Source organism: Carettochelys insculpta, chromosome 3, assembly GCF_033958435.1.
Source record: "Carettochelys insculpta isolate YL-2023 chromosome 3, ASM3395843v1, whole genome shotgun sequence".
Classification (NCBI taxonomy): domain Eukaryota; kingdom Metazoa; phylum Chordata; order Testudines; family Carettochelyidae; genus Carettochelys; species Carettochelys insculpta.
This window is the reverse complement of record NC_134139.1, coordinates 98863687-98887440: the sequence shown is the minus strand read 5'-3', so window position 1 is coordinate 98887440 and position 23754 is coordinate 98863687. Positions and strand designations below refer to the sequence as shown.

Below are 23754 nucleotides of genomic sequence, written 5' to 3'. Positions count from 1 at the left end.
GGCATAACTAGTGGTGTTCCACAGGCATGAGTTCTGGAACCAATTCAGTTCGTATCTTTGTCAATAATTTAGATAATGGCATAGAGGGTACCCTTATTAAGCTTGTGGACAATACCATGCTGGGAGGGCTTACACATGTTTATTGGTAGCATTAAACTTCAAGATGATCTGGAAACACTGGAAAAATGGTTTGAAGTAAATAGGATGGAATTCAATAAGGACAAACGCAAAGTGCGCCATTTAGGAAGGAACTGTCAGTTGCACACATACAAAACAGGAAATGACTACCTGGAAAGGGAATCTGGGCGGCCATGGTGAACCACAAACTAAACATGCGTCAACAGTGTAACACTGTAGCAAAGAAAGCAAATATCCTTTTGGCATGTATTAGCAAGAGTGTCGTAAGCAAGATATAAGAGGCAATACTTATGCTTTGCTCTGCAGTGAGTAGGGCTCAGTGGGAGTATTGTGTCCCGTTCTGGCTGCCATATTTCAGGAAAGATATGGGCAAACTAGAGAGAGCCCCCAAAAGAGCAATAGAAATTATTGAAGGTCTAGAGAACGTGACCTATGAGGAAAGACTGAAAAAACTGTTTGTTTAGTTTAGGAAACAGAAGACTGAGAAGGGAGATAACTGTTTTCAAGAACATAAGGGCTGTGTCTACACCAGCTCCCTACTTCAAAGGGAGCATGGTAAGTAGGGTGTTGGGAGATCATTAGGCTAATTGTCCCCTGCGGCAACTTCAAAGTGTTAAACTTTGAAGTGCCAGCTTGCATGTAGCCATGGCTAACCCGCTGGTACTTCAAAGTTCCTGGCAACTTTGAAGTACCAACAAGCTAGCCATCGATACATGCAAGCCGGCACTTTGAAGTTGCTGTGGGGGAGAATTAGCTTAATGAAGTGCTGCATATGCACCGCAGCATTTCATTAATAATCTCCCGACACTCTGCTTACCATGCTCCCTTTGAAGTAGGGAGCTAGTGTAGACACAACCAGGGTGTTATTCCAAGGAGGAGGGGGAAGAATTGTTCTTGTTAACTTCTTATGATAGAACAAAAAGAAAGGGGCTTAAACTGCAGCAAGGGAGGTTTCGGTTGGCCATTTGGAAAAACTTCTTGTCAGGGGGGTTAAGTATTGGAACGGATTGGCTAGAGCAATTATAGAATCTCCATCAGTAGAGATTTTTAAGAGAGGTTAGACAAACACCTGTCAGGAATGGCCTAAATAGTACTTTGTCTTTCTGTGAGTGCAAGGGACTGGACTAGATGACTTTTTAAAGAGCCTTCCTGTCCTATTTGTCTGTGACATTCTATGATGATTTTTTCCCATTTTTATTTTAGTTACTTCTGTGGGTCTAAATTGAGGAGGTTATAACAAAAGAAATGTTGTATTACAGAACATTTACGTTGTCCCTGTGTCTGCATGAGCCCCTTTCTTTTGAAAGGGACATGTCAATGAGCGGGTTTGAAAGATGCTATATAAAGGAATGAATCTGATGATAGGAAGAAGGGCTTTTGAAAACCTGGGGGGGCTCCTTTCGGAAGGTCCCATCTCCATGGGCGGCGCGCGATTGGAAAAGCTGCACTTTCGAATCGCCACGGCCACCATTATGCTAATGAGGTGCTGCATATTCATTGCAGCGCCTCATTAGCATCTTTCGAACCCACTCATTACCATGCCCCTTTCAAAAGGAAGGGGCTCGTGTAGACCCAGCCTGTGTGTGTTTCTGTTCATGCTGAAGTTAATTGCTTAGTGGGACTGTTTTGATGTACTACTAATGTCTGGTAACTGTGGAAGGGCAGTGGAGTAAGTACAATAGCATTCCCCTCTGCTTCACTACTGTCAAAATGTATATGTAGTTTTTCTGTGTTTAAGTAAGAAATTAGAAAATAAATTGGGCAGAAAATCAGTGAAAGATATCTGGCTTTAACAGTCTTCCAGACATTTGGAATAATATATCCAGTGTACTATACTCTCTCTCATGAAAATGCACTCTAAACTGTGAGGGGTAGTGGTTTAAATCAGGGCAGGCTTCTCAGTATCACTCATGGACAATTAGGCATCTGATCTGTTATTGTCTTTCCTCATATGAAGTCCCATTTGGGTCAAGTCCTGTGTTGAGATTGTTGTGCTTCTGCACATCTGACATGAGCCAGGAGGTGTCGAGAATATCAGTGTGATCCTCTGTACTGTGTGTGTTGGTTCTGAGGAATGGCCATGTGGGTTCTCAAAGCAAAAACTTTTCACATGTGTTCCAGGCTGGGAAGAAAATTTGGGAGATAATGGAGAGGAGCATTAGACTTTAGATGCAAAACTAAATGAAGGTTAAAATTGAGCTTTGTAGGCCCTGATCCCACAGTTAGATCCCCGCAGCAGACCCTTGTGTCCGTATGGAGTCTCCCTGGGTCAGCCCACTTGCAGATCTAGTTCCATAATTGTCACACACTATGCAAGTATCTGGAGAAAGAGTAGTGAGACGACACTAACGATTTTCTGCCCTTATCTTTTTGCTAGGAACTGTTTTCTATCAGGAAGAGATGTACTTTGTGTTCTACAGTGCCTGCATACTACAGGTGGAACCTGCCTAGTCTGGCACCCTTGGGAACTAACTGCTGTCAGATCAGGGGAAGGTTGAGGCTGGTTCCTTTGATCCCAGTCACTGGCCTACAGGGGACTGGCCCCTTCCTGCCCCTCCCCGGGGATGCTGGGCTTCACTGCCAAATGCTGGGACTCAGTTCCTCCAGAGTACCAGCACTCCCGTTTGCTTCACAAGTCAGCTGGCCGAGGCTCTGCTGCCAGTCTTCTTGCGCTCTGCTGCCAGTCTCCTTGCGCTCTGAGGCTCTGCTGTTGGTCCCAGGGACATCGGGCCTCTACTTCCTGGTCCTGCAACACTCCTAGCCCCAACCCATCCTTATTTTCCCGGTGAGTGCTACAGTGCTGGAGCACCCATGGTCACCAATGATACAAGACCAGGAGTGTTGCCAGACTAAGGAAGTCCAGATTAGGGAGGTTCAGGCAGTATACTGAAAAGAAAAAGAAAGAAAAAAAGCTTAAAATGTTAATTTAAAAGCAGAAATTATAATACATAGGATTCAAAGCACACTATTGTCTATTTATAGTGGTAATAAATTTAATTGTTTCACAAAAATTATTTACTTCTGACAAGGATTATTTTAATAAATTATATGAAACTAAATGCTTTTTAGAAGACATTAGAACAGATTGTTTGATTAAACACAGGACTTTAAAGGAGGAAGGTTAAATTTTTACCCTCCGTTTATAAATAAATGAACAAAAGCACTAGAGAATAAAGTTTGTTGAGATTCATTCACCATTGCAGGAAAAACCTCTCAAAGAAAAATTGAAATTGCCTTGGCACAACAGGCTGAAAATATTTTAGGCTACTTGAAGGCTGTCTTTTCATCACGTGCTCTCTGTGGCTGAGTTTTAAAGTTATGTAGTTTAATTTGTTTCTGCCTCCTTTAACTTAACCCATTCTAAAGAATGTAAAATGCTTCTGCAGCTCTCATTGCAGTTGTGAAATTTTTTTCTTTTATACTATTGGATGTGTGTTTTTTATTGCTCTGACTAACTAAAAAAGGGGGAGGGGGAGCAGCCACTAGTCAGAGCAGAATCCTGCAGGCACTAATGAAGGCTTCAAAATGTGTTTTTGTGTAAGTTCAAGTATAATAATTTCCCTTTGGTGAATATTTTAAACACACTATCATTTTTCTCATATTCACATATTTAGGTTCTGCAAAAATCACCTCTGCCATCTAAATTCATTTTCTTCCCATCTCTGCTTGGCAAAAATTTACATTTTCTCTTGCAGCGTGAATTAAATGTTGGCTATTAGTCACACACTACATCGGCCAGAGAGTTGAAAATGGGGAGGTTGCTACAATGTTTTTTGTACAAAACATTAAGTTACAAATGCAACTCTTATTTCCCTTTGTTTAAGGCCCTGAGGCATGAACTGAAGGATAAAGAGCAAACCATTCTGAGTGCTATAGAGCAGGCACGAATTTTCCTTGCTGACCAACCAATTGAGGGCCCTGAAGAACCAAGAAAAAACCTGCACTCAAAAACAGGTTGGTTAGTGTTTCTTTTCAATTTGGAATCTATAAAATGAACGTAGTGACATTAAACCACTTTTTAGGTTCTCAGTATACATTTTCTAATTCATTACTTGTGCAGCCTTCTTGAATTTTGAAAGCACTTGGGCATTTTACATCCTATGAATTGATCAAGTATAACCATTATTACTTTATAAATAGTCAGTGTTTGATGATGGAAGAATGAAATGTACAAATAAATAAAAGGCTATGTTTTATATTGAAAATATTTTGAGGAGGCACGTCTGGCATTCTTCGCCTTTTGTTAGAAACTTAATATATGGATAACATCAGTGCAATTTTGAATGTTTTTGATGCAGTATCAAAGGTATACACCTGAAATACAGTTCAAAGGGAATTGGCTCATAAGCCATTAATATCTGAATATTTTACTCTTTTTATAAAAATATTAACCAAAATAGATTCTGGACTTGCCTGATGAAAAATGCAGCACATCTGTTCTAGATAATTTTGTTTTTCATCTCTAGGTATTTAGATGTTTAATTCTTTAGTAACTTCAGAAATTAACTCACATTTAGCTATTTTCAGGAGCCTAAGGAATATTAGCGAGTCTGTCAGTAGTTCAAAAGAAAAAGAATATAGTAATTGTAGAAGTACATAGTACATACAGTAAGTACCGTGGAGCTGAAAAGCAAGTTCATAATTTGTTTCTCTGTTATCCTGCAATCTTACTGATGAAGATGGACCCCTCTCCTTTCTTAATATTTTCTTCTTATTTCATACCTACCATAGAACCTTCCTAATTCACATTTCAACCTAATGTTAATTGAAAATAACCAATGTTCTAGAAATCTTACACTACTTTTGTGCAAATTTCTACCACAAACAGATTTTTATTTTCCTGGTTTTTATGAACACCTGTTGGGTAAAGCAAATGAACATCTTGTTGGTTGACTAATACTTCTTGGTGTTTGTAAAAGTTCCCACCCCCATGCTGTTTTGAAAAATAATCAAGAGAATATTATGCAGCATGTTAGTTTTGTATCTTTTTCATATGTTGCATATATAATAAATGCACTATATGTCCAACACTGCATGCAGCATCATGAAGATAAACAATATTCTGATTTTTAGCTTTGCAAAATGATGTCAGTAAATTTTGTAACTTAAATCTCAAAAGGTGTAAAAGCACACAACATTGTAACACACTACTAGTGCCAAGTGTTTTATATTCAGCGGTGCGTGTCAGGATTTGACTTTTTCATTTTTTTTCTCTCAGTACTGCTCCACAATCTGAAGAAATGGGTATTTCCCACTAAAACTCATTACTTAATAAGTAATATTGTTGGTCTTTAAGGTGCTACAGCACTGCTTTTTTTAATTTTTTTTCTTTGTAATTGTTACTCAGGTGCACAACTTGTTAGTTCCTGCACTACTTCTGGGTGTCATGTAGAGTGGAAGTAGACAATACTGTTTCTTATTTGTGGCACTCAGCAAAAGTCTGTGTCTGCTCATTGATTTCACTACAAGGATCCAGGCATTTTCCAGTGCAAGATATGATTACAGCAGTGCGCGTTATGTGGGGCTGTACTTCAAAACTGTTCAGAAACTTGCTCGCTGAAAGTATTCAGAGGTCTTTTTAAGGGCTGTTCTTTATAGGAATTGCCTCAACACCAATACTCCAAATCTGTTCCTGGCTTCCTGTGTGGCTTTTTTTTGCCTCCTTCCTTTTTCTTTTTCCCAGATCCAATTTAAGGTTTGTCAGTCCGGCCTCTGTCCTTTTGTGATGTTACAGTAGTTGAAATTGTCTAAGGTTCATGGTCTAGTCCCTCCACAGCTTAATTGCAAAAGACTAGAAATGGGATGTTCTGGCTACATGTACACTAGCCAAAAACTTCGAAATGGCCATGCAAATGGCCATTTCGAAGTTTACTAATGAAGTGCTGAAATACATATTCAGCGCCTCATTAGCATGCGGGTGGCCACAGCACTTTGAATGATGCGGCTCGTCCCAATGGGGCTCCTTTTCAAAAGGACCCCGGCTACTTCGAAGTCCCCTTATTCCTATGAGCAGATGGGAATAAGGGGACTTCGAAGTAGCTGGGGTCCTTTTGAAAAGGAGCCCCATCTGGACAAGCTGCGCAGTGGCAAGCCGCGTCATTTGAAGTGCCGTGGCCGCCCGCATGCTACTGAGGTGCTGAATATGTATTTCAGCGCGTCATTAGTGAACTTCGAAATGGCCATTTCGAAGTTTTTGGCTAGCATAGACACGGTCTCTCTGTACTGGGTCCTTAACTGAGGAATTCATTTCCCTTCTCCGTTCATGAGAGCCTGATTCTGTTAACCTGACGGCCACTTAGCAAGGCCTGTTTGCTCCTCTATACTTTTTCTGGAAGGGAAGGAATACATTGTTTGAGTGTGTTGGAGAAAATTTGGAGGTGAGCCCACAGGAATCAGTGTAGGATTTGCTCAAGGAAAAGACTCTCTTTAAAGTCCCAAAATAAAAACCATAAATCCTTTTTTTTGTGTGTGATAAGTCATAAGAGGAATATAATACCTTCTCATGTGTTTCAAGATGCTTTATATTAACTCAATTGCTTCTTTACATGTAACAAGCTCTTGATGTGCTCTACAGTAACAATTACATCAACTTAGGTAACCACATTAGCTCTGATGCTGTTTCCCGTTAGCAAGTTGGCCTCCACAATCCAGGAAATCATCTTGTTGCCTTCATTCTTATCTTGTCTGTCTTTTCTTCTGATTATGTCTTCATCTCCCCAAGGATCACATCATCACAGAAGAATAAGCTTTTTCTTGTTTTTGAACTTGCAGCTTCTAAATACAGCAGGCTGATAAACCACCACAACAGCTGTTAGATTTTTGTAAATCAACAAGATAAGGGCACTGTGAAAAATACTTGTTTCTAGCTTTACTGTCACTTGTCCTTGATATATAGTAAGAAAATTTAGAGTATAATTAACTGCATGCAGAGAATATAGCTACAATTAGTTTCTCAGCTCCAAGAATTATTAGTGAAGTTAGAGCCCATGAAAAACACAGAAAAACAGATTACTTTCTTTGCCTTGGGTTCTTAACAGCAGGTCAACTCTATGACTTTCTTAGTATTACAAACAGTCTTGTCCTTAAAATTCAGTTCATTAAATATACTATAAAATAAAGTGCTAACTGATCAGGATGATACCTAAATAAACTCAATTGCATCAGCCCACACAGAAAACTCTGTCCTCTGGCCTGTTTTTGGTTTTACTTTTTGTCTTTCAGAGGAAAAAATGCTCCTATTCCCTGATGAAGTGTCTTTAATGCATGGATACAGTCTCCTCCAGTGTCCCCAGAGTACTGCTACACATGGCCACTGGGCCACTAATATCGTAGATGGTCTTTGGTGGGGGAACATTCAGCCCTTACACCGTTCACCTTAGTGGCTCAGGAAGAAGAACCACATCCTAGACTGCCCAGAATAACCACTATGGTAGAGGGGTTCCATGCATCTATCGTGCCTCTTGTCTCCAGAGTGACTGCTGGAAGTGAGGGGTGGCTTAATGGTACTATCCAAGCTCTATGCTATCCAAGATTTCCTCTCACTGTGATGAAGCATGGTCACAGAAGACTGCTTGCGATGTTGCCTGGTGTGGTGATTATGCCACTGACACCTGCCTTCTTGGTCTCTGTGAATCCCCATCATCCTGTCCTGCTGAACCAGATCCTCTGGTCTCCCCCAACCAAGGCACAGAGTGCTGCCCCCCTACAGAGCTATTCAGACACTGTTTAACTACAGCTCTGAGTGGATCCAGTTTTAGGGCACAACACACAGAAAATCAGCCCCCAGGAGGGATAAAAGTGACAAATAAACCCATCTCTCTGCAAAAGATTTACAAGGAGGGCCTATTAGATAAGCCCCCTTTATCAATAAAGGAGAGAGATTCATGGTGGTAGACTTCCCCAGGTAGTAACAGTTTACACAAGGCTTGATTATAAACAAAACAGTTGTTATTAAACAACAGGATTTAAGCAACAGTAAGATTTAAGTTGTTTTAAATAAAAACAGACAGATCAAAGTCAATTACCGAATCAAACAAAGGAGAAAACGCACGGCTACTTCTGTTCTGTTCTTGTGAGTTCTTGCCCTAAATAGCTGTTTCTATATCCAGTGAAATCTGCAGGTAAGAAATGATGTTATACTGATGTGAGTGTCCAGTAAAGTTCTCTGTCTTTTTGATTGTGTGGCAGGCAGTTTCTAAGGCAGGCTGAAGATAAAAGGTGGAGACACCTCGGGGCCCTCTTTATACTTTTCCTCTGTGGAGAGAATTCCATTGTTCTTTGTGTTCCAATATAGAAGCTGTCACATGAGTGTAATCACCTATCCCTGTCCTTTTAAAACAGTCAGCCATTGCCTACTCACTGGTCTGAACATAGAAGGCAAAGTTCTTCAGATGCGGATTGATACCAATTAAAGGCCCTTTGTTGGCGAAGTGTTGCTATTCCCTCACAAGCCATGCTCTCACAATAGGGTTGCCACACCTCTTGGTGAGGTGTTCATAGCGAAAAACATTTGGAACACAAACAGATGGACAATATTTATAACTTGAACTACAAAAATGATACATGCACAAAAACAGGATTTACAGGTCCCACAGATTATACCATTGAAAGTGACATAACATGTTGTCCAAAGCATCTCTCAGTTATGCATATTTATATTCAAAACCCATTTTCCATAAAGCATGGGAGGATCTGTCACACTTAAACACTTGGGAGTCATCAGGGGGACAGTTAAAGCTAGGTTTTCAGCTGCTCTGCACTGAGGCGATTCAGGGCTTGAACTTCTTCTAAGGTGCTTCCATTTTGCAAAAATACTGTAACCTCTGATTTGATGTCACAACACTTTTTTGCAAAATGCAAGCAACTTCCAGTGAAAAATGTTGAGGGTATCTTGTGCTGGTTACATATGTGTGTGTGCTCTGACATGCTCTTTCCCCTGAATCACAAGCCCTTTCTTGGTCTGCGAGGTAGGTGGAACACCTGTCAGACCTGTGACTAAAGGAGTGCCATAGAGCAACTGCTTCTGCTTTCTGCTTCTCCTTAAGGGCGAAGTGCATCACCTCTACAACACTTGCATTGTGCTTGGCAGCCAAGAGACAGGTCCATGAAATCTATTTTTCTTGTATTTCCCTTTTAAAAATAAAAACACTCAGGGTAAGCCTTCATATACTTTTCTGACAAGCTCAAAGTTATAATTTTGCTCTCAGGGGAGGGGTTCAGCTTCACCTCTAGTAAAAAAAAATTCTCTTTCTTCCTGTTGTAATACGGTTACCTTTCAGATTTACCTGTTGATGTGTTAATGCTGTGGCTGTTGAAGAAGTGCTCTATGTGGTTTGAAACCTTGTCTCCTTCACCAACAGAAGATTGCTCCATAAAAGATAGTACCTCACCCACCTCAAGTTATCCAGGACCAACGTGGCTACAACTACACTGCATTTAATATTATGGGGACACGTAGTAGTAGCATCCTCCTTTTCCCATTATTGATAACTTTACCCTGTTCTTCTTAGAAATATCTACCCACAAACTCACACGTTAGCTGCTCAGTGTTCTTTACTCTACTAGTTCATTCATCCACAGATTAAAAGTAATTTGTCTTTTATCCTGCAGCCATTTTCCTCATTCTTTATTTTAAAAAAAATCTTTTATTTTGAGAACCATCAGTACTAATTGAACTAAAAACAAAGGGTTAAGATGAAAATGATCAACTATCTTTCCCCCCCCGCAACTATATGCACAGTAGATCTCTGCATTATGGGAAGCTAGTGGCATGCCATGTTATTCTGGCATGGATGGCTGCTTTGAATTTGCCTAATTGCTACATTTTTGCTTCTTATTATCTAAACTTCTTGCTCCTGTAATACTTTGTGTTGTGAGCAAGTTTTCTGCTAGAGTTATTAGACGCTGGAAGAATACTTTTCATTGGAGTGATGCTAAAGACATAATCGTTTGATGACAATCCTGTTGAATTCTTCCGACTATGAGCTTGACAGTGTCCCATTATGCCTGTTTAAATGCTCTGAAAGTGCTCATAATGATGACAGTGTCATTTGCACACGTCGCTTTCTTCTGCAAAGACTCACTGAACTGTGGAAGAGATTCTGTATAATTTGGGGAATGGACATTAAACTGGCTCCAGTTCTTCTGTGCTGTTTAAAGAGCATAGTAAAGTTAAGGGAAAATAATCTTAATTATGGTAAGGAAGAGAGACTTTTAGCTCCTGTCAGTCCATAAAGTGAGCACCTTTTGTATAGATTTAGGAATGAACAAGAATCTGGTTAGGAAACTCCAAAGAACTGGTAGAGCTAGCAGCAACTTTACATAGCTAAAATAAATTTGTAAACAAGCAACATATTGTTCATACATAATATTTTCCTACTAACGTATTGCTCACTCTTTAAAATCTGTTTGCTTGCCTTATATTAAAAAATGTGTTAAACCTGACTCATAAAAGGTCACGTCCCATTGCAGTATACCTCCACTAGGCACTGAAGAAAAACTTTGCTATTTTCATCACTTTGTTTTTGACAAAAGAGATTACTGAAATGAAGCAGTTGCAACCAGAGCAGTGGATATTTTTTTCTCTTCCTGACTCTAAGGTCAGTTAATATTTTTCTTTGGTAAACAGATGGTCTGATGAACATAGCACTTTTCTTACTTTCTGAGCAGCTACCGAAGTGGAAATAATGTAATAAGTAGAATGAAAAAAGGCTGATCAGTCAGAAGATTTCATACTAAACAAAGACAAAAAGGCAACAACTAGTGTTCTTGTCACAGTATAAAGGAATCGTGTATCCCTGTGCCAACTTCTTTAATGATGAACTGATGGAAGAGATTCCCTAACTCAAGGAAAATTGTCACTGTTATTTCATCTTTTGTGAAATCTGGCCTACAGTTCTAAACTATGCAACCAATGTCATGCAAATGTGTTCTCTGCTCTAAAAAAAAAAAGTAATAGGTTACTTGTTAACATGTTGGGCTGTGAAAGTGGCAAACATTCATGCAAGACATATTTAGCTCTTAGGTGAATAGACGTCTAATGATTTTGTGCCTCATAAAACTAAGTATCTGGTTTTACTTACATAATAAATATATTTTTAAAGCAAGTCGATAAGAACCTCCCAAGGGATTTATGAAGTTAAATAGAACCATTTCAACACGTTAATACAACTAGTATTTTTCTAATAAAAAATCAACAGACATATTTACCCAGTAACATCGAATTAACAAATGACCTTCCTGTGGCTTTCAACAGCCTCAGGACAATATATCTATTTTTATTTCTGTTCAGTTCTCATTTCTATGCCACACCTGTCACCATGCACTCTAGGTGCCTGCCACGCAGTAAGGGATGTGACTAACATCTGTCACAAGTGCTTTTCTTTGGTTTTAGCTAGCAGCACAAACCAGAGAGAGGACTCTTCCTTCTCTCTGGTAGCACATGCCATTGCCACCATCTTCTTGTGGATCATATTAGAAGCATGATAAACCAAGACAGTTATAAAGATATTTTAATGGCTACCCACAACTAGATGGAGGGTTATTTGACTCATTTGATCTCTTCCAATGAAAATGTTGCTTTCATCTTTTTTTTCCCCACTAATGTCATTCTCATATTTATAGACAGCATTCATCTTTTATGGGTCAAGCTGCTCAAATAAAATGTTCCTTAAATGCTGCTGCTTTTCTGTATGAAAGAATGAGTGTAATACCAATGTGTGTGTGTTTTGGTTTATGTTTAACCATAATTTTTTCTGCTATTGAAAGCATTTTTGTAGCTGCAGAAATTGTGTGTGGAATGTGGTTGTCTTGCATAAAAGAAAGGAGTCCTCTGAGCATTACTCTCAGGCTGCCTCTATGCTACGAGATAAATTCGAATTTAATTCAGTTAGCTCAATTTTACCACATGACTGTCTTCTCTGGAAAGACCTTTAGCTTGATTTTTGGTGCACTAATCTTGAGATTACGAAATCGCAGTTACCTGACGGTGTAGCGTCAAATGCGAATTCAGAAGCTTGATTAAAGGCCAGTGTGGAAGCGCTGTGTCTTAAAATCAAATTTATTAGCCTCCAGAGGTGTTCCATATGTAACCCACAATGCCCCTCTCACTGCTCCACTCTGGCTGCTGCTCTCCGGTAACAGGAAGACTGTGAATTTCCAAGCAGGAGCAGCGAGCTGTTAGCTGTGGGCTCGTGTTAGTATGAGAGCCTAATAAATGGCTTCTTTCTTTCTATGCTGTTAGTGCTGTGAGTGCATCTACCCATTGAAATAGCCTCTGCAGGATGTTTGCAGCTCTGTCTTTACACTAGCTATTTTTTTCTGCACTGACTGGCGCCAGCCTATGCCCCACCATACCACATGTCAACAAGGCTATGCTGGGGATCGTGCTTCCATAATATGCTGAGAAACTTCTTAGTGGTTTACATTTCTCTGCAAACCCCCTTCCTTCCCCCACAGGCACCACACAGTCTGGGTCTTTCCCGTGCTCAGCCACGTCACATGGGTAGCCCCCAACACAACCCAAAAAAAGGATGTGCTCGCCGTTTGGTGCAGACAGTGCTGTCAGTCACGTGTTTAGGGCTCCAAGGGAGGGTAAGATATTATGGGCTTTGCTGCTACTGTGGGGAAGTCTCCCGCAGGGGTTAAGTTATGGGGGTCTTTGCTGCTGCCATGGGAAATCTCCCTCAGTGGTTAGGAAACTGAGGTCTTTGCTGCTGCTAGGGAAAGACCACCTTGACTGGCCCCCCACTAAAACCCCCTTCTCCCCTTTGGCCCATACTGGGGCTTGCTGCCGCTGAGGAAAAGTCAAGCAGCTAAAAAATTCGGGGTTTGGCTGCTGCCATGGGGAAGGACCACTTCAACTGGCCCCCCACTGCACCCCCCCCCACTTTTCACCCATACCAGGGCTTGCCGCTGTCGGGGGTGGAGGAAACCAAAAACACTTTTCTCCTGCACTTTTCTATCCTCTTTCTTCTCACTTTAAAAAACTGGTCCGAGCTCCTGTATTATTTTCAGGGATCAGGTGCATGCAGTGATGGGAGGGTGAGACGCTGAGTGGATGGCCAGTTGAGAACACAGTTGTTGTACCTGTGTGGGCAATGTAATGGGATGGGAAACCAAAAATTCTTTTTTCTTAGACTTTTCTATCCTCTTTCTTCTCACTTCACGAAAGAGTTCGGGCCCATACTTTATTATCGGGGATCACGTGCACTGAGGGGCGGTGGAATACTCCGTGGATGGCCAGTTGAGAACACAGTTGTTGCATGGCAGCTTTCTAGTGCACTGGAAAGCTAAATACCCTTTCCAATACCAATATAATGAATGGGGAAACCAAAAATTCTTTTTTCCTGCAATTTTCTGTCCTTTTTCTTCTCACTTTCAAATACAGTCCCGGCCTCTCTGTGACTTTCAGGGATCACATGTATGCAATGATGGGAAGTGGGACGCTCAGTGGATGGCCAGTTGAGAATACAGTCGCCACACCCATGTTGACAATGTAATGTGAGGGGAAACCAAAAATTCTTTTTCCCTATGCTTTCTTATCCTCTTTCTTCTCACTTTAAAAAACCATCCATTATTTTCAGGGATCACTTTTTGGCAGTGATGGGAGATGGGGTACTCAGTGGATGGCCAGTGGAGAACACAGTTGTTGCACAGAAGCTTTATAATGCACGGCAAGGCCAAACACCCTCCCCAGCACCAATATAGTGAAGGGGGGATTCAAAAATTCTTTTTTTCCTACACTTCCCTAATCCTCTTCTTTCTCACTTTAAAACACAGTCTGGGCCGCTGCATTCATTTGACGGATCACATGCACGCAATGATGGGTAGTGGGACAAGTGGATGGCCAGTTGAGAATACAGTTGCTGCACCGTGTTGGCAATGTAATGTGGGGGCAAACCAAAAATTCTATTTTCCTAGACTTTTCTGTCTTCTTTCTTCTAATTTTGAGGGTCTTTGCATTATTTCCAGGGAACGACATATTTTCAGGGATTTGGAGGAGAATGAGGAAAATGCAATGTGGGAAGATGACATCAAGACCAGGGAGCATACCCAGAATACTACAGGGATGAGGGAATTGTGGGATAGCTTCCCACAATGCACTACTGCAGCAGTCAGTGTTAGCCTCTGTGTGTGTGTGTGGCATCAATGACTTGACTTTGCGGGGAGAACGGTAGAACTGAGGATGGTCAAAACTGAATGTATATATTCCAGAATTAGAAAATCAATATAAATAAATTCAAATTTATCTCATAGGGTAGACGCGGCCTCAGTCACTGTAATGGTAAATCTCTCCCAAATGAGGGAGGCTGAATGAAGTTGTTTCCAGAGCTCATTGAGGCCACTCTTGAGTACATGTCTCCACTACAAAATTAGGTCAATTTTATTCAATTTTGAGCATCTGATTTTTACATGCGATTTTACATGTCCCCACCAGGTGGCTGTGGCTGACAGAGCACATTTTCACTGCCAGGGATTGAATCAGCGCAAGAAGTGCTGCACTGTGGACAGCTACCCACAGTCCTGCAGCTGATTGTCATTCTGGGCTAATATCCCATGAGGCATTGGGGCGAAAACATTGTTGTGGGTGGTTATGAGAGCGTGTCATCAACCCCCATGTCTGTTGCTCAGAATCATCCCCGACCTGTGGTAGTAACAGAGAGGGAGCCGTGCTAGTCTATATATTATCAAAACAAAAAAGGATTCAGGTAGCCCTTTAAAGACTAACAAAATAACTTACAGGTGATGAGCTTTTGTGGGACAGACCCACTTCTTCAGACCATAGGCATACCAGAACAGACTCAATATTTAAGGCACAGAGAACCAAAAATAGTAATCAAGGTTGACAAGTCAGAAAAAGTATCAATCAAGGTGAGCAAATCAGAGAGCAGAGGTGTAGGGGAGGTGGGGAGAATCAAGAGTTAGAATCCTGTGGTAGAATTGTCTAAGCACCTTGTTTTTTCCACATAGCATTGCTGTGTGTCCCTGGTAGAACTTATCCACTGTGCATTTTGGCATAGATATCTGCATTTCTTTGTCTGATTTGTAGCTTGGCCTGCATAGTTTCTTCCTCCCTTCTCACCCAGTAATCAGGGAAAATGTGGCTTACGTTAACAGAGAGTTAAAAGAGAGAAAAAAGATTCATAAACAGTTTTGTGAACTAGGAGAGTGAGGTAGCATTACCTCACATTCAGATTAATTACTCTTCCAGATTCCAGAGGTTTCACAAACCCCAACAGCCAGATATAGACTCTTGCCTTTTGTAATCCATGGCAAAGAGTATGAAATTCTTAGCAATTATCTTAGCCCTGTTGTTTTCTAAGAATAAGGTTTTGCTTTTCATTTTGTTTTATTTGTCCTCATGGAGTTTTCTTGTTGATTTGTTTAAAGAAAAATCTTCTGGATTATGATCTGCTCTGAACTGGCTGAAAATCTTATCAGATATAGTTTTGTCGAATGCGCTTCTTGTACAGAATTAAATCTGTTCAACCGCAAATGAACAGCACCTTTTAAAAAAAAACCAAAAACCTCTAAACCCTGAATCATCCTTTCGCTACAGAGTTAACCCCTGAGGAGAAAGCACAGAGAATTGCCAAAGCCATGCGTAAGCAGTCTTCAGAGGTGAAAGAGAAATGGGAGAGCCTGAATGCCAGTGCCAACAGCTGGCAGAAACAAGTGGAGAAAGCACTAGAGAAACTGAAAGACGTGCAGTGTGCCATGGATGACCTAGATGCTGACTTGAAAGAGGCTGAAAATGTGCGAAATGGCTGGAAACCTGTTGGAGATTTACTCATTGACTCATTGCAGGAACATATTGAAAAAACTACAGTAAGCAGGAAATTCTTTTGGATATAATTTGATTTGTAATGTGTGGAATTCAGAATTCCTTCACACTTCCAACGTGTATTATAAGTACATATGTACCTGCATATTCTGCCTATATGTATTTTCTAGCCAAAACCTTTTTAAACTTTCACTATGTCTACACTAAGTGGTATTTAGAGTACAAACACTGCATGCCTCCCTGGCATGGGTATAAATAGCAAAATAGACGGTGAAGCACTTCTTAAGCAAGCAGAGTAAATACACTCCACGATTTTAGAGTATGTACCCCTGCACAACTACATGGCTTCCCTTCATCTACCCTTTAGTTTTTAGGAGTGTAGCTATTACTGCCTCCCCTACTCCAGGGAAAGACCACAGGAGTAGGCAGGCAGCAGGGAAACATGCTGGCACAGCACCTCCCTGCGAGAGCCGTTCCTTGCTGCCTCTCCCTGCCAGAGCCTTTCACTGGTGCAGGAGCTACACAGTTTAATGTTGACACAAGCTCCTTTTCACTAATTACACATACCCTACATGTCCAGTCGGGTTTATAGTTAAGTTTGCTCAAGGGCATTTCCTATAAACACTATTATTAAATTTCATGGAAATTGCTGCTTAAGGCAACATCGAAGTCATGCTCAAATGCACAGATTTACTTCTGACGTTAGCACATGAAGTTAGTCATGAAGAGATCAGTGGTCTAGCATTGTAAATATTTGCAAAAATATTCCATCTTTATATAGATTGCAAAAATTACTTGCATTTCAGACTGTTTGTTTCATTTCACCAATTTCATACATCCACGAATAGGAATTTAACACCTCCTGTCTCCTAAATTTTTCTTAAACTTTTGGGGTCAATGGAATAGAAAAATGTTGGGTCGATCATAGTCAAAGTTGATTTATATACAGGCCACTGCTGATTTAAGAGGAGTAATGCACACATTCCTTCCCCCTTTCCCATTTGAACACAGCAACCCAACCTGTAGTAGGCCGAGGGAATAGCTCTTTGCTCTTGTGTTAAGAGGCAGTTTGTCATATCCTGATGCCATTTCTGCAAAGCAGAGTAAAGCAAAGTATATTAAATTTTCATTCATTGTTGGCAGTCAACAAACCAAAATTTCCCCTCTTGTTGGTGTGTGCCTCCTGTTAATGGAACTGATGTGAGGGATGGTTTCTAGGGGAAAAAAGGGAGTAATTGGATTAGCCAAAAAACCTTTTTTTCCTCTGATTGTTTTTGGCTTGTTCAATGGCCCTTAGTCATGCTCTTTAGCATTAATTGCCTTTACTTCCCCACAGCAAGAAAGACATTTAGTGAATCATTTTACTTGTACCTAAAACTTTTAGGTTTTCGTTTTACATTTAGTTTAGTTTGATGAAGAAAACATCTTTTTTAAAAATTGTAAGTTTTAATTGTACAGTCAGAATCCCATAAAGTATTATATTTCCTTTCCTTGGAAGAGGCAGTGCCTCATGCTTTGCTAATTCAGTGTTGAGGTACCTGAAGAAAGATTTTGCCAGCAACTTTTAATTGGGGAACAATAGTCAGCCTTATTCAATGAATAAGATTTAAGAATCCTTGATGTGACCTTGCATTACTAAAAATCACCATAGAATATGACACAAAGCCCTATGCACCCCTAAAATCTTTCTTAAGGCCTATTTTTTAGAGCTTAAGTGTACTGCACATAGTGTAGGCTTTTTATATGGGCCCTGTGTACAGAGATGTATTTAAAGTAAAGCCAAATGTTACAATGCCACAGAATGTTTTACAATCAAAGTCAACTCAAGTAAATAGGCTTTCCTTCACAGAGTGTGCTAGTTATATCCTTTGCATGCTCCTCAGGAGCACTTCCACCTTGGACTTTGGTGTCAACCAAATGTAACTTTAGTTTCGGTTTGGTATGCAAGCTTTCCTTCTGTTCTGTATGATGGTAATCAAGCAGAGATGTGTGTTTATTTTCTCAGGCTTTCAGAGACGAGATTGCACCAATCAACTTGAAAGTTAAAACACTGAATGATTTATCTAGTCAACTCTCTCCACTTGACCTTCATCCATCTTTAAAGATGTCTCGCCAGCTGGATGACCTCAATATGCGCTGGAAACTTTTACAGGTATACTCCTCCTCCTCCATTCCCTGCAAGAGTAGGAGGAAACGCTTCAGCAGTGTTCCTCTTTTTCTCTTACAAAACACATTATTAACTATTTTTCCTTTAATGCTTTCTTACCTGTGTTACCATAGTGACAAAAAACAATGAAAGGAGCTGTCTTTCCTTCACTGTCTTGACTGAGAGCCTCCCTTTTCTGCTCTCTCAGCAGTTCAGTCAGTCATGGGATTGCCTTAATCTTTAAAGAGGCTGGATCTTATTTTTGTTTCACCTGTGTGATAGCAGTATTTGTAAGCACTGAAATAACTACATAAATCATAGTTATTGAAACTTTTGAAAGGTGGCACATGCATTTCTGCTGTGTTGCCAGTTGTGTAAAGGTTGATTTTTATTTTTTTTAAATATCCAATTTCTATAAGGATTCTTTTTCACACGTAATGTGAATATTGATAGGCTTGGGCCCCTGGGGTGGAGGGGAAAGAAGTGAAGGTTTAGGATAAAGAAACACGCTAGAGAGATATAGAGCAGATTCATATTGCTTATACACTCATCCCTCATTTAAGGAATACTTGACTTATGAGTACTTGCTAAAATGAGGGAGACACTTACCTACCAATGCTCAGTTGACGAGCGAATTTCCCCTGCTAATAGCAGCCAGACACTGGCAGGGGCTGCAAGACCAGCAGCCCAGTGGCTGCTCTGCTCCAGTCACTGGGTCCCAGGCGGGAAGACGGGTGAGTCCGGCAGCCCTGGAGGGTCCCCGGCGGGGGAGGGGAGCAGTGAGTCCTGCAGCCCCCCAGTGGGCTGCACTCAAGCCGCAGGGTAGCCAGCAGGGGGTGGAGGGGTGCGTTTGACAGCCCCACGGGGTCCCCAGCAGAGGGTGGGGCGGAGAGACTGGCAACTCTGCGGCTGGCTCCGCTCCAGCCATGGGGTCCATGGTTGGGTCATGGGAAGATCCGCATTCCCACGGCTGGAGCTGATCCGGCCGCAGGGAGACCTGCAGTGCTGTGGCTGGAGCTGAGCCAGCCGCAGGGTCCCTGGCTGGGGTGTGGGGAAATCCGCAGCCCCTCGCCCCAGTCCCAACATTACCCCAGCCCACAGCTCCCCACACAACCCCACCCCCCCAGCCTGCTCCCAACACCCACACCATCCTCTTCAGTTCCAAACCCCCTAGTTCCCCACACCTCCCATGTTCCTCTGGTGCAGCCAGGAGGAACAAGTGGCCACCTCTTCCACCTGAGCTGCCTATAGGTTTTAACCCGCCCTCCTTCCCGCTCATGTCCCCAAAGTGTCCCCAGCCTTTAACCCCCTCCCAACCCCGTTCACTTAGTTTTCAAAAACAGCGCCACCTGCTGCCCCTCCGAGCACTTGGAACCCATCAGAGTCTCTTACAAGTATTTTAATAGGAATGTAGAGTTTCGGAGGGGTAGCCATGTTAGTCTGGATCTGTAACAGCAACGAAGGGTCCTGTGGCACCTTATAGACTAACAGAAAAGTTTTGAGCATGAGCTTTCATGAGCACGGACTCACTTCATTAGATGCCTCTTATGAGTTTTCACCTACGAGCAAAAAGTTAGGAATCAACTGTGTTCATGTAGCTAGGGATGAGTGTATTTGACTGTTTGGTGCTTCAGTGGTCTAAGACGGGTAAGATGGAGTCTGTGTATCTATTTAGTTCATTTACAGTTTAATGCTGAATGAAATAATGAAGATTCTTAATTTAACAATTTTTTTTTTCATTTTCCCCTCTCTGAAACTTTCATGGTATTTTTTATCAGACCACTTCCCCAAATTTCCCCAAATCTCAGACTCTCTGCTGCCAAACAAGGAAGGAATTAGGGAAAACAAGTTGTTTTTAAAGAAGAAAAAAAGATGTCTTTACCTTTGCTGCTGGGAACCTGCAGAGTTAGGATGTAAGCTTCTTGGCTAGTAGGCTCAAAACAGGTGGTGCTGGGAGGCAAAGTTATTAACATTACTGAAGCATCTCCCCCTTGTCTCTTAAAATGTAATTTGTTATTGGAATGATTCTCTGCCTTAAAGAGAAGTACCTAACCAGCTAAGCCCCTGCAGCATGTGCTTAGTGCAGTTTAATTAGTAAACCAAAAAGAAGTCTGGCCATGCTGTCATCCAATGAAACAGCATGCTCCGGAATGGTTCCATCTTGCAAAGGCAGCTCTCAGATTTGTCAGAGTGAAAGAAGAACTCAAAAAATGCAATAGACATTTACGGTAACTGTGAAAGCTGTTCATTATTGATCTGCATTGCTCACAGAAGTGCAATGTTACCTTGCATTTAAAAAAAATCCATTGGTTGTCCGTGAACTGAGAGTGAATAACTATGTAAAATGTGTGACATTTGTTTGGAGTGGAGTTCACACCACTCTGTTTATTGTGGCAGCTTCTTTACAGAATAAATAAGAGCCCTTTGTTTGTTATGTGGGTGTGTATAGGTGTCTGTAGAGGATCGCCTTAAACTGCTGCAGGAAGCACACCAGGATTTTGGCCCTGCATCTCAACATTTTCTCTCCAGTAAGTACTAGTAGTAAATTGATAATCTGAGATGGCATCTCCTAATCACACCCTTAACTGACCATGTGGTTCAGGAAGATGTTCTTCCTTGTAGTTAACTACTTTGTTCTTTCAGCGGGGTTAATCCCATCTTCCGCCACATTCACTCATTTCACTTGAGCTCTCTATTGTATTCCATCCTCCCGGATCATCTAGCTGTCTCCATGCACAATAATTCTACTTCCACTTATCTAACCACTCATCCTTTGTTTGCAGGTTTTACTATGTTTCTGCACCAAGCATCTTGTTTATCTGTATAGTGTCACACACATCAGTTCTTATCCTTTTGCCCTCTGATAGCTTCTTTTCAATCATATTCTCTCTACCTCTGAGCTTAGCTACCTAACTGATAAAACAGCTGGTCAGACTTCTTTTTTAGAAAATGCATACTAACCAAAACTTTTACTGAATGGCATGCTCTGTTTTCAGACATTTGAATGAGGAGAAAAGTCCAACACAATTATTTTTTTGGAGAGACCGTTTTATTTATTTATTTATTTATTGTGATGTACTGAACTTTCCGACATTTAGATTCTGAACTTTCCATTATTTACAAGATTTTTCAGATCCATGGCCTGCCATTGGCGCATTATAGAATATAATGGAACTGTGGAGTAAAGATCCATGTTCAGTTTTTGAATCTTTGTCATCCACCAGCATCCCCCAAAGCTCAAGTGTGTTCACTTACAAGGTGTTAAATCAGGACTATCTCTAGTTTTTTTACATGAACAGTGCAATAATAACCCTAGTTCTTTGTCTTGTATTATATTTGCATGCCTTCAGATGGGTGGATAGTGCCTTAAGGACTTTGACATTGCACTTTGGTTCCATAGATCTCAGTGTATGGTATGCTGACACATGACATAATGCTTGGAGCATCTTGCCAGGAGGCAAGCCAAATAACCTAAAATAATCTCAAAAGCCCTAGATTACTACTCTTTCTTTTCTGGGAAATTTAACAGCTGTATTCTCATTTCAAACCCACAGGTACAATTGAAATAAAGACCCTGGTGAAAGAGGTGCAGTGTAATACATTTCCTTTAAAAAATACAGGTGGCACAGAGGACAAAGATGTTTAGAGAGATTCCTCCAATATGAGGCCTTTTGGTAGACATGCCACATTCTTCAGCTGTGATCCTAAGAACTGAACTGCTTAACACCTTCTTTTGCACAAATAAGTTAATAAAATGCACCTGGTACTGGGGAATGCCTGAGATTCTTGCAGGCTCTGTTTAGTCTCAGAGTTAGTACAGCTGAGGGAGCATTTTTATGCTGCCTTACTAGCATACCTAGCTTTTCCTTAAGGAATATCCCTAATGGGAATTGGCAGTCAGTCCTGAAACACTAGTCACTCCTGTTCTACAAAGAACAACCTGACAAAGAGGACAGCTTGAAGCAGTGTCCGCAGGTTGGTACAACCCATGCTCCAGCTCTTTCCTGATCTATTTCTGTCATCCTACCTTAGTTTTATCTGCAGAAAGACAGCTACAATCTTACTGCATGCTTTCTCAACCTGGAATCCTAAAATGGGCCATTGCTCAAAGTGTTATGGTCCTTAGTTCCCTAAAAGATGCTCAGGTTACTGTCTTAAAACATTCAGAAATACTTGGTTGATTTTTCTGTAACCTTAATTTATTTTACAGGCCTCCAGTTCCATAACACTGCAGCTATATTTTGCATTCTTAGAAGAATAAACTGTCAATCAGTTGTTTTTGGCATATGCTCTGTCTCTCAGCCTGTTGTACGCTTCAACCAAAGCCTTCAAAAACCCTGTTCAGTGCAGCCCTCAACTGCATCCAATCTTTTTACTAATGTCTGCAGTATTTATATTGGGTGCCAGAATCAATAGTTACTCTGTTCATCTTGGTTAGATTCATACAGCACAGAAAATAGGCAGTGGTTTTTATTGAGTATAGTTCCAAATAAGTACAGTGTCACTTCATCCACAGGAATTAGAGCTAAATCTATTATTATGTTATCAGCACTATCTGCCCTCCATTGCAGAATATCTGCAGTCACTCATATCTAGTAAGTCAAATATGAGCAAAACTCAGAGGGGGATAATCTTCATAGTTAGCTAATATTATTCAAATAATAGTACCCCAGAAAGCAATGGCAGTGACTAACAATATAGGGAAATGAAGGTCTGAAAGTAGCATATTTCTAAAGTTGTCTGCTGTCTTGGCCCATCTGGGTGATTTCACTCTTTCTCTCCTCCACACTACAGATCCTTAAAATGCAGGCCTTGCTCTTCTCTTTGTTTCAGATAATTGGAAAATAGAATGATTGTTTGATCATGGAACTTTTTTTTTTCTTACAAAGTACCCGCACTTATTAAAGTATGGATGCATTATTTCACCTTTAAGTGTGGCACAGCACTTTCTTGTAGTTTTTTCAATACATATAAAAAAGTAAACCATTTTTCCAAGGGTTCATATATTTTGCCCCAAAATACTGCGCAGTTAATCTTTTGTTCCGTTAATTAATTTATTAATGCTGTACAACATGGCCAGAATTTTCATTCCGTTTGTCAGGTGTTTATGTATGGGGCATGATGCCTAACTTTGGCTTTTGCGTTGAATTTAAATTCATCTCATTGTGCTCATTCTTTCAAGAACAAATATCATTTGCTTCCAGAGTGAATATGCTGACATGAATTTCCTGTACAATAGACAGTGTTTAAACAAACACCAAATTGGTCATGCTGTCTGGGATGGTATAAAGCAGGGGGTGTGGGGAGCACATGTGTAGAACACATGTATAGTGACTCCCAGTATGTGGCCACTTCAAAGTTAATCTGTCAGCTATTTTCCCCCATCTTTAGCTAAAGATTTCTGGTGTCTCCTGAGGTTTTTAGATAAATTGAGTTGTACTGTTTTTTAAGTTTTGCCCCTTTTGTATGTGGTTTTACAGGTTAGTTTTTTGCTGTTTCAGATATACATGAATTTTGCACAGATTTCTTCAGGAGCATGGGAATGGGATCTAATAGTTTGTGTATTTCACAGAACATGGATTTACATTAATTGGGATTTGAACTAGGGACAGAGGGAAATAACTAATAATAACGTAGTCATGATTTTTCATTATATTTTAATATGTTAATTATGTTACTGGAGACC

The 23754-nt window shown here is 40.8% G+C and overlaps 1 protein-coding gene across 5 annotated transcripts in view; it reads left to right on the top strand.

The window, feature by feature from the left end:
• The window catches only part of UTRN (utrophin), a 560266-nt gene that overhangs the window by 411562 nt on the left and 124950 nt on the right, over positions 1 to 23754 (top strand). For all 5 annotated transcript variants that reach the window (XM_074990438.1, XM_074990437.1, XM_074990436.1 and 2 more), the window contains 4 exons: positions 3963 to 4092; positions 15698 to 15966; positions 17928 to 18074; positions 20518 to 20596. In XM_074990438.1, coding sequence (XP_074846539.1) covers positions 3963 to 4092; positions 15698 to 15966; positions 17928 to 18074; positions 20518 to 20596 — 625 coding nt within the window. The remainder of the gene's footprint in view (positions 1 to 3962; positions 4093 to 15697; positions 15967 to 17927; positions 18075 to 20517; positions 20597 to 23754) is intronic.